We start from the raw sequence: 11,647 nt of genomic DNA on the forward strand, positions 1-11,647 counted from the left end.
ATAAACACATTTGCATACACATGCTCGCATTACCTAAGTTACCTCTTACATTTTTAAATCTAATTTTGTGTTCAAATATTATTTGGCGACCAACAAGATGTGACTTAAAGTTCCTTTGTGACACTGAAAATGTGAGGTCAAGTAAAGCACACTGCACATATATATTCATTTCTATGCACAGATCGTTCAATTCTTTTAGCAGAAGCACACAGAAAGTTATGTTTGTTGTTATAGTTATAAAATATGTTTAGTCCTTAAAGCTCCACATCTGCAAAAGCCATAGTACAAGTGAACATTTGAAGTGCTAAATCTAAAACATACTGCTTAGGCAGGCCAGTAGTTGTTGCTTGTTTGACAGGTTTTCAAAGGGCTGTGTGGTTTGCGCTTGCTTAAGGTTTAATAAGTGAAACTTATTGAAATGCAAACACAGTGTTGTTGCGTTATTGTATTGGAGCATATACTGTAAAAAAACTAAAGTCAACATGGCCGTATCATAACAATGTGGGAAATATCATCTTTGTCTCTTCATCAACTGTATTATATGTACATATTGACACTTCAAACCTCTCCGCGTGTAAATGAGAGTTTAAATAAAGACACGGGACTTTCAATTTCTCAAGATCAAAGGACTATGTTAAAATTGTATTTTTATAAACAACGTGGTGATGGTTTTAGATTTGTGTCAAGATGCTTTCTGGCTTAATATAATTTTTAGAAACTTTTTAAAAAGTTATGTTTCTGAATTGAGAAGAAATAAAACACTTGAAACTAAACAATATGCCCTTTTTTTATATTGTACCTTTTGCTACATTGTCTGTCACTCCGAAATACAGTACCTGTATTGTTTTTCTGCTTTTTTATAAATAAATATGAAAATAAATATACCCTGGCTGGACCACAAAACCAGTCATAAGTCTCACAGGTATATTTGTGGCAGTAGCCAACAATACATTGTATGGGTCAACATTCATCATTATTATATCAAAAATGTGTTATTAGTAGTAATATGCATTGCTAAAAACTTCATTTGGACAACTTTAAAAAGGAGATTCTCTCAATATTTAGACTTTATTTGCACCCTCAGGTTGCAGATTGTTAATAGTTGCATCTCAGCAAAATATTGTCCTATCCTATCAAACCATACATCAATGTTGTATACATCTCAATTTTTTTAAATGAATCTTACGACTGGATTTGTGGTCCTAAATAGTCACAAATGATGTGTCATCAAAGAGAATTGACTAGCAACTAATTTGATTTCACACAGCTTTGAGTGATCTTTTCTATTAATAGAACAACGCTTGGAGATCACAGACAAAAGGTGGCATGAGATTATTTTCAAGGAAAAGGCTGGTCTTTCCTTTTCTAATCAGGTGACTCAAAGGGCATATGGCACATACTTCCTGGTGTGGGAATGAGTTTCTGATTGGATAGGACCGGAAAAAGGGCGGGAGGAATGTTTGGGGAGAGAATCAAACCGGTCTGGCAAGTTTTACTTTCTCCTCAAAGCAAACACACGCGTGCACCATCTGCCCTGCTTGCTTTCAGCTCCCTGACACACTCAAAAGACATTGCTGACTGAATTCTGACTCCTACCGGGCTCGAAATCTAGAATTAAAGAGGAATCCATTGCTGTCGAGTTTACTGAGGCAACCACAGGTATGTGTTTGGACGGGTGAGTGTGTTTTGTCTGTGTGTGTGTCAATGCTATCTATACCTTTAAACAATGAGGCTAACAGACACTTTACTGTTTCGTTCTGTCATCTACTTGCTAATTCTCGGTAACTGTTGTTTTGGCTTGTTTAGACACAATCCTGGATCATGTAGAGACATGCCGTGTCCTGTCCCTGGAATCTGTAAGTGGATCTTGTGTTCCATTTATTCTTGTTGACCTTGTTTTTTCTTGCCTTAAGGGATCCTATTTACTTTATAAATTATAACCAATTGTGTGTGAAACTGGTAGAAATGTAGGGAGAGTGAGGTCAGAAAGATTGACTGATTGATGGTGACAGAGGGACAGCATGAAAGGATGGAATATTCTGCAGATCGTAAAAGACGGGAAAGGATATGGAGCATGCAGTGCACTTTAACCTAAGGTGGAGCACTGTCTGTTATGTTAAAGGAGTGATCAACATTTACTCAATGAGCTGTCGAAAGTATCTTCAGCCCTTTGATTAAAGCAGCACTGCCATCATTTATTAACAAAGAATCCAGTCTGAAAAAAAAAGTCCCTTGAGTTAACCAGTGGCTTCAGTGTCACATTTCTCCCTGAGGTCACATTCCTAGTGGCCATGTAAGCATCACAATCTTGGATAGATGTTGTCATATCAGTCATGATGGTGTGCTAAATGGAGTCACACTGAAATAGATCTTTAGTGTGATTTACGGTTATTTTAGGAAGTATTCAATCAAAAAAATCAATGAAGTTAATGTTAGTTGCATCAATATTCAAGAAGTGGTAGCCTTTTAGCCAGTGCTAATGGAGTCTGGGAATGGCTTCATAATGGTTTCAACTCATCCTGGAAGTAGCATCAGCAGCATAAAGAGCTCATTAGTTTTGGCATTAGCATCGTTATTATTTATTGCTTCATATTTTGGATGAGATCTGATCAAACCCCTAACCCCAAGTATTTCATTCTGAAGCAAATCTCGCCCTGCACTGTTTGTTCTACGACCATGAATGACAACTGAAATAGTGCTGTAAATTGTTTTAATTTTTAAAAGCAATTCAATGCATTTTGCATAATAATAAAACATGTGAAAAAAATTCCCATAGACTTAAAGGGATTGTTCACCCAATAAATAAAAATTACCCCATGATTTACTCACCCTCAAGCCATCCTAGGTGTATATGACATTCTTCTTCCAGACGAATACAGTTGGAGTTATATTAAAAATGTCCTGGCTAATCCAAGCTTTATAATGGCAATGAATGGCAGCCTAAAATTTGATGCCTAAAAAAAGTGCATCCATCCATTATAAAAGTACTCCACATGGCTCTGGGGGTTAATAAAGGCTTTCTGAAGCAAATCTTCGATACCTTTGTGTAAAAAAGATATCCATATTTAAAACTTTATTAAGTAAAATATCTAGCTTCCTGCAAACTGCCTTCCGTATTTAACTTGCGGAAAAAGCGTAACTGTTGCGACGATGATGTCAAGTCAAGTCATCTTTATTTATATAGCGCTTTTATAATGGCGATTGTTTGAACAGGAAAATATTGGAACAAATTTTGATTCAGCTGTACAGTTGTTCTGGAGAAAACGGTGACCAAGTCTTGAGTTATCAGCTCATTTCAGTTTATCATATAGCGACAAAGTGAGCAGATCAGTGATTTGATCAGATCAGTCTCCAACTGAGCAAGTCAAGCCAAAGGCAACAGTGGCAAGGAACCAAAACTCCATCAGGGCATGATGGAGAAAAATAAACCTTAGGAGAAACCAGACTCAACGTAGCATAAGCATTTTGAATTCCGAGAGGCGTTACACTTTTTTTCATAAGTTGAATACGAAAGACAGTCTGGCGGAAGCTAGATATTTTACTTTATAAAGTTTTAAATATGGTTATTTTTCTCACACAAACCCATTGATTCGCTTCAGAAGGCCTTGATTAGCCCCCGGAGCCGTGTGGAGCAATTTTTGGGGATTTACCATTAACCATTTTAAAGCGTGGATTAGCTAGGACTTGTTTTTAATATAACTGATTGTTCACATCTGAAAGAAAAATGTCATATACACCTAGGATGGCTTTTGGGTGAGTAAATTATGGGATCATTTTTATTTTTGGGTGCACTTTCCCTTTAAGGATGAACTGGAGCCATGTGTAGAGACCAGAATTTCAAGTCAAGTCACCTTTATTTATTTAGCGCTTTTTACAAAGCAGATTGTTTCAAAGCAGCTTTACAGTGTTAACAGGAAATTAACGCAACAAGATTGTTTTTGCTGTATACTGTTCTGAAAAAGTCATTTTCCAGTTTAAGTAAGTTCAGCGTTGATTTATTTCTGTTGTAAGACTCATTAGTTATTAATTTAGGGGCCATTTACACGACACTATTTTCAACTGAAATCAGAAACGTTTTTATGCCTTCCTTATGGCCGTTCATTTACATGACAACAGCGTTTTTTAACTTTGACTTTGACTTTGACTTGGATCGAAACATTCAAAATAATCATATATCACTTTTCAACACATTGAATGCCATTGAATCAAACCGTCTATTCTCATCTGGGCTTGTTGATTTGACCATAAGTTACTAATGCTTGGTACACATTGTACAATTTTAGGCTGTCCCAGATTAAATCTATGTCCAATCGTGGCTATTTCTGTGATCATGTGTCCTAAACGGTGATCCTACATCATACAATGAGAGGTTCAAAGACGGCCATTGTCACAGTCTGCGACCAAAGACGGTGCCAGAAATCCAGCATGATCATCTCGACAGTGTGTCTGCTGCTACGACCTGCATCTACGGACTAGCCAAAAAAAATCCAACATGAAAGGGTGCATTCACTGATCAAGACATCCCACTAAAACTTTAAAAATACTTACTTCAAGCTCCTTTCGCAAAATTGGCATGCCAAGTTGGCCTCTCTTCCCTAGCCATAATTGCAAAAAACGTGATTCATGTTGCTCTGTTTGTTCACCACTTGCTCATGCTGATGACCTTTTATTCTACTATACTAACTTGTGCCGTAGCCTACGATTCAATAGGCGTCATCAGATCACGTTATTAGATTCATGTCATACAGAGTGATTTGTAATAATCTTATATGATTGCTGAAATCACAGTCTGTTGCAGGCAAACAAACAGTTCTCAACTTGAACAGTTCTCTTGTCCTGAGGTTGCAATACAAGAATCCATGATTAGAAATCTGTGTGAGCGTCATACCATACTGAATCATGTTCTGATGGAAATGATAGTGGTGCCATTACTCATGTCTAGAACCGCTCGGCCTGATGATGGAAAAGCACTTGCATATCTGCTTATCTGCAATTATCAAATAAGGGTTGCATGATTTGGAGTAAAGATGTTATTATGATTTTGTTTATAGAAAAAATTGGCTGTGCTTCGTTTGTAGGGCTGTACAATTTGGCCAACATTTTATGATTATTTATCAATATGACTCCATGCATATCAATATTCTCCTACTTAAATGACTGCTGAGATCATATTCTCAATTTAAATAATGAACACTTTATATATAGCACACCTTTAAATTAAGTTTGTAAAAACTGCACTGTGTACACTACCTTCTCTGGGCTTAGAGCGAGTGAGTGTATATTACTGTGAGTGTGTATTAGCAACGTTTATTGTTTGCGGTTGGGCTCTGAGGAAACATTGCTTCATGATGTCAGACTTAACAACTGAGTAGAGATTTGGTGGTTGGCTTGGGCCGGTAAGCAACAACCCAAAACACTTAGCAACAATCTTGCCACTCTTTAGCAAATGCATAGCAATGCCCTGGCAACCAACCAGGCAAGCACCTTGTTGACTTGTGCAGGCAAGCACCACTCCCACTATCCACAGCAAATGTACTTCTACTTTATAAAACCATTACAATGTTGTTAAAAGTGTGTTCATAAAAGAGAAGGCTATCTAGCCTATCTTTGCAATTGTCTGTTTGTCATAATCATCTCTCTTTCCGCAGGTATCCAATGCGTTAATGTGGAAGTATACTGGCAATAAGTCCATTCATCTACTTCTGAGCAAACCAGTGCAGAAAAAAAGAGAACAAAGTAAAACAGCTGAAGTGTTTCCTTTCCAAGGATGTCAACTGATGCTGTACAGCCCTCTCCACGGAGAATAACAAGGCTGACTGGAACTCCTGGCACACCAAGCCGCAACCCAGAGTTCAGTTGTCCAGTCAAATCATCTCCGGGGATACGCAAACCAAGTGCGGTGGAACGTTTGGAAGCAGACAAGGCCAAGTACGTCAAGAGTCAACAGGTGGCTTTGAAAAAGCAGCAGCCAGTCACTTGTTCCTCCAACAACAGCCAGAGTGGACAAGGTCCTCAACAGCCATCGAGGAAGATCCCTGCAAAACCCACCAAGTCTGAAACGCCACCCCTTAACCTAGAACATCTTTGCAAATTGATCGATGGAGTCAGCATTTCCTCCGCTCCAGTCGTTTCTACACAAAACAACAGCACTGGAAAAGCTCAAGATGCTACAGATCTATGCAAGCCCATCTCTCCAACACTTGCATTGGATGAACCTTCTGTTGGGTCAACTTCAAGTCAAGGGAAAGCTGCAGTAGAAGCTTCAGCAGTTAATGGATGTCCTACCATGACGGTGCGGAGAGTCGATGTCAGACCGCAGTTACCTCAAATGAGGATGGCGAGTAGACAGCAGCTACAGAACCGCTCACAGGTCCAAATGGCCACGCGGCAGGTCCCGATAAAACTTCTGCATTTGCTTAGACCGTACACACAGCCAAACCAGCAACCAATTGATTTCAAAAGACTCTACAATGCCACAAACATCACCCGAGGACCTATGAAACCACCGAACAGTGCTCCACAAACCTCCCCTTCTTCTAAATCCCCATCTAGCCCTCTCCCTATAAAACCAAACACAGAACAATTATCGTGTACCTCTCCGACCCCACTTACGCCAACCTCGTCGGCAAACCTGGCCATTACTTCGTTCCTAGCCAAAAATGACTGCCAGTCGCCACCCTCTCCAGCCATCACTCGGCTCTCCTCAACAAGCTCCAGGAAGCGTCCTTCACTGACGCGCTCAAAATCTGATGTCAGCGACTGCTTTTCGCGAGCCGGGGTAGAGCTTGAGCGCTTCTTTAATTATTGTGGCCTTGACCCATCGGATTTAGAGGAGCTAGCAACACCGGGTTCTGACATTGTGTCCGTTTCACGTCTTCGTAGCGCCAGTGCCCCAGCATCCGAGCGTACAGCTGAGGGTGAAGATGAGGAAGAAGAAGCAGCGAAAGATGAACGTCCTGTTTATGGTGTTTCCGTCATTGAGAGAAATGCTCGAGTGATCAAGTGGCTTTATGGAATGCGCCAGGCCAAAGAGAGTCCCAAAGTGGCAGATATGTAACAGACAACAAGGGACTACCAACCACAATTAAGACTGAAATCAAATCAAGGTGCTTACTGTGCTTTTCCCATTCAGTATTGTGTCTGTTTCCATATACTTTAGAGATGAATCTACTGTGTTTGTCATTTGTATTGGCTTAAGCTTGGTGGTCATTAGCATGACTTTCATAGTTATTGTGAACGCCAATAAACCTTTGAACATAATGCGTTTTTTGCATTGTCTTTTTCAACAATAAGCTGTACTTGACAAGCTGAATCAAATGATGGCAGGGTTTTTGGAAGATGTATCCAAAACTAATGTATACAAAGTTATTTGTCATCCCATTTTCAATGTGGACTAATGCTTGTTTATATCTTGTAATATATTTTGTATTTTTTGTCATGTGATGATAAATAATATGTGAATATTTGTTTAGTTTGTCACTGTTAAACTCATTGGTTTACTCAGACACCTGAGATCTTTATAGTATATATATATATATATGTTCCTCCTATCTCTATAAGATAGGAGGAAAATGTTGCTTTGGTACACAACATTTGGTACACTAAATGCAATGGTACACAACATATTCCAAGTAAGCAATCCTGCACAAGTGAGCAGATTTGATCTGTTAAGAGGTTAAAACCAATCGTATTTGACAAATAGACTGTTTTAGCAAAATTATCTATTTGAGATCTGTATGAGCAAAAAGAATAAAGAATTTACCCCGAGCATTTCTGGATTGTCATTGTATCCTATATAACATATATGTCGTTTTTTAAACTGGGGTGGTGTCAAAACTGGTGTTTCCTCTGGTATAAAAATAGCATTTAAAAGAATACAGCTTTTGAAGGTCACAATGTTTTTCTATTATATATTCACTTTATCATCATTTCCTGTTATTATAGCCAGGGAAACTGGGGGTGGGGTGTAGTTACTTTTTTAGACCATAGTTTTGAATTCACTATATTTCCATCAAAGTTCTGTAAACATTTGCCTTGTGCCCAACCTGTGTATCTCTTAATAGTTTGTGGATGACAAAAGCATCATTGAGGACAGTCCGCCAGGAACAACAACACGATGAAAACAGTTCTCAGTTCACAAATTACTCTTTATTGTCCAGATTCACAACACATGGACCTGACTGTAGCTGAATTACTTTATAGCTTGAGGACTACATTACTTTAAATGAGTCCATCCCCAAGATTATTGTTATAAACACAAACCATGTCTAAAAGGTAAAGGGGGAGGGGTTGCGATAATTTATAATAATATCTTCAGTATTACACAGAAATCTAGTTTAAAATCGAATTCCTTTGAAGTCTTGGTGCTTTATGTAATGTTATGTAGTGAAATTAATAAATCCCATTTGACAATTTTCTGTTGGCTACTTTATACAGGCCACCAATGCAGACTTTATCAAATAATTTGCTGGTTTTCTATCAGAGTTAGTACTGGCTGCAGAAAAAGTACTAATTGTTGGTACTAAAGCTGCAAAGCCATCCCCTCGCTTCAAATATGGCAGGACTATCACCGCTGCGACTAAAGGTTGCTTTGTAAATAATCTTCCTCATCAGTTTCATCTCCTCAGCATCCCAGATACCCTAGAGGAACTCGATGTTGCAACAGAAACTATTGACTCTCTCTTTTCCAGCACTTTAGACATAGTTGCTCCCTGGCGCTTAAAGAAGATTAAAGAATATAGTCCAATGCCGTGGTACAACGAGCACACTCGGGCCCTTAAAACAGCAGCCAGAAAAATGAAGCACAGCTGGAAGAAAATGATAAATTACGCTCATTCACTGCTATAGGAGGAGAAGAATTGGCTAAACTTGTTAAATCATCAAAATCAACAACATGTATGCTTGACCCTATACCGACTAGACTACTAAAAGAGATACTTCCAGAGGTCATAGATCCTCTGTTTATTATTATTAATTCATCTTTAACATTAGGATATGTACCGAAGACTTAAGTTGACTATTATTAAACCACTTATTTAAAAAACGCAGCTTGATCCTACAAAATTAGTCAAATACAGGCCAATCTCAAATCTACCCTTTCTGTCAACAATACTAGAAAAGGCTGTGTCTTCACAATTATGTTACTTTAAAAAAAAAAAAAATGTTATCGGTGAGGATTTCCAGTCAGGATTTAGACCGTATCATAGTACTGAGACTGCTCTCATCAGAATTACAAATGATTTACTCTTATCATCAAATCGTGGTTCTATCTCTCTCTCTCTATTAGTGTTACTTGTTACCACAACATTCTTTTGAATAGACTCGAAAATTATGTTGCATTAGGGAAATTGCATTGACCGTTATCAGTTTGTAGCGGTAAATAAAGTCACACCAAACACAACAAGTTCAGTATGGAGTACCGCAAGGCTCAGTGTTAGGACCGTTGCTCTTCACCCTGTATATGCTACCACTGGGAGATATCATTAGGAAGCATGACGTTAGTTTTCATTGTTATGCTGACGATACTCAGCTCTATATTTCTTCACAGCCTGACGAAACTTACCAATTTCACAAGATTAACGGAATATAAATTGATATAAAACTGATATAAAATATTGGATGACAAGTAATTTCCTGCAATTTAGTTCAGAAAAAAAATAAATTAAAAAAAAATATTACTTGACAAAAAAAACTCCACAAGTAGTAACCTAGAATACTGTCTAACACTTGATGACTGCTCTGTCGTCAGTGAGGAACCTGGGTGTGCTCTTTGATACCAATCTTTCATTTGAAAGCCACGTTTCTAGCATCTGTAAAACTGCATTCTACCATCTTAAAAATATATCTAAATTACAGCACATGCTTTCAATGCAAAATGCTAAAGAGTTAGTTCAAGTGTTCATAAGCTCAAGGCTAGATTATTGTAATGCTCTACTGGGTGGTTGCCCTGCTCGCTTAATAAACAAACTCCAGCTAGTCCAAAACGCAGCAGCTCGAGTTCTTACTAGAACCAGGAAGTATGATCATATTAGTCCAGTTCTGTCAACACTGCACTGGCTCCCTATTAAACATCGCATACATTTTAAAATCCTGCTTATTACTTACAAAGCACTAAATAGTTTAACTCCCCGGTACTTAAGCGAGCTCTTAACACATTATACTCCATAACGTCTATTACGGTCTCAAAACTCTGGCCAGTTGATAATACCTAGAATATCTAAATCAACTGCAGGCGGTCGATCATTTTCCTATTTAGCACCTAAACTCTGGAATAGTCTTCCTAGCATTGTTTAGGAAGCTGACACACTCTGTCAGATTAAATCTAGACTAAAAACACACCTCTTTACTACGACATAGACATAAAATAGTTTTAACCTTTTATTATTCAAATCAATTGAATTGTTAGGCTGCATTAATTAGGTCAGCTGGAACCGGGAACACTTCCCATAACACCCAATCTACACATTACATAAAAAGAGTGGCATCTACGCTAATGTTAGTCTCTCTGTTTATCCCAAGGTTTACTCTAGTTAGCCGGACCCGGGCCGTATCCAGATCAGATGGTGGACCTGCACCCAGACATGACCAGCACACCCCTAAGTGTCTGCAGTGACCGTCTCAATTGGTGTCTCCTCTGATTTTGCCTCATCGACACGTCATTCTCAATAAATCCGTCTCTGGCGAGATGACTCCGATCCTTCAAATAGTCATATTTTTGTGTAATCGACGCGTCATCCTCAATAAACCCGTCTCTGGCGTGATACCTCAAACTTTCGAATATTCCGATCTAATATGATTTCTGACCTGTAAGGTTGCCAGAGTAATAATCATACACGGTGTGTTAATAGGCCAGAGGAGAACTGGCACCCCCATTGAGTTTGGTTTCTCCCAAGGTTTATTTTTCTCCATCATGTCCTGATGGAGTTTTGGTTCCTTGCCACTGGAGCCTTTGGCTTGGCTTGCTCAGTTGGGGACACTAAAATTATGATCCAAGTTATTCAACTAAATATTAAAATAAAATTAATTACTAGATTAACTATATAAACTATATTACTGATCTGCCCACATTGTCGCTGTATGATAAATTAAAATTAGCTGATAAGATCACCGCTTCTCTTCAGAAGGCCTTTATTAACCCCTGGAGCCTTAGGGATTATTTTTATGATGGATGGATGGATGCACTTTCTTGGGCTTCAAAATCTATGGTCAATCAGATTATAAAGCTTGGAAGAATCAGGATATTTTTTATATAACTCTGATTGTGTTTGGCTGAAAAAAGAAAGTCATATACACCTAGGATAGCTTGAGGGCGATTAAATTATGGGATACTTTTCATTTTTGGTTAAACTATCCCTTTAACTTCCCACAAGTTTTTTGTCTTTAATTGAAACAATTTATTTGACTTAAACAATTTAATCAAATTTAACAACAAAATCAAACACTAAGATTATTCTATTACTCTCTAGAGGTAGATGACATATACAGTACCTAACAAATGAAAGTTGATCATGAAAAGTGGACGGAAAAATTCTACTTCATACACTTCGATATTCAACAAATCTTTGTAAAAGTGGTCGTTAAGGTACTGACGGCGTCTCTTGTTACATTATGCTGTTCCTGTGGGAGGATCAATGAAGTCCTTGAACTT

The 11,647-nt window shown here is 38.2% G+C and overlaps 1 protein-coding gene across 2 annotated transcripts; it reads left to right on the forward strand.

The window, feature by feature from the left end:
* Nucleotides 1–1,421: 1,421 nt before the first annotated feature.
* Nucleotides 1,422–7,762, forward strand: fam110a (family with sequence similarity 110 member A). 2 transcript variants are annotated; one of them, XM_067412482.1, is made up of 3 exons: nucleotides 1,422–1,675; nucleotides 1,807–1,856; nucleotides 5,649–7,762. In XM_067412482.1, the coding sequence occupies exon 3, from the start codon at nucleotides 5,768–5,770 to the stop codon at nucleotides 7,055–7,057; it is 1,290 nt and encodes a 429-aa protein (XP_067268583.1). In that variant the 5' UTR covers nucleotides 1,422–1,675; nucleotides 1,807–1,856; nucleotides 5,649–5,767; the 3' UTR covers nucleotides 7,058–7,762. The 2 variants fall into 2 exon arrangements, with proteins under 2 accessions (XP_067268583.1, XP_067268582.1); XM_067412481.1 differs by having other exon boundaries at nucleotides 1,422–1,659.
* The last annotated feature ends 3,885 nt before the right edge of the window (nucleotides 7,763–11,647 follow it).

The sequence above is a fragment of the Pseudorasbora parva genome, chromosome 13 (genome assembly GCF_024679245.1).
Source record: "Pseudorasbora parva isolate DD20220531a chromosome 13, ASM2467924v1, whole genome shotgun sequence".
In the NCBI taxonomy this organism is placed as follows: Eukaryota; Metazoa; Chordata; class Actinopteri; order Cypriniformes; family Gobionidae; genus Pseudorasbora; species Pseudorasbora parva.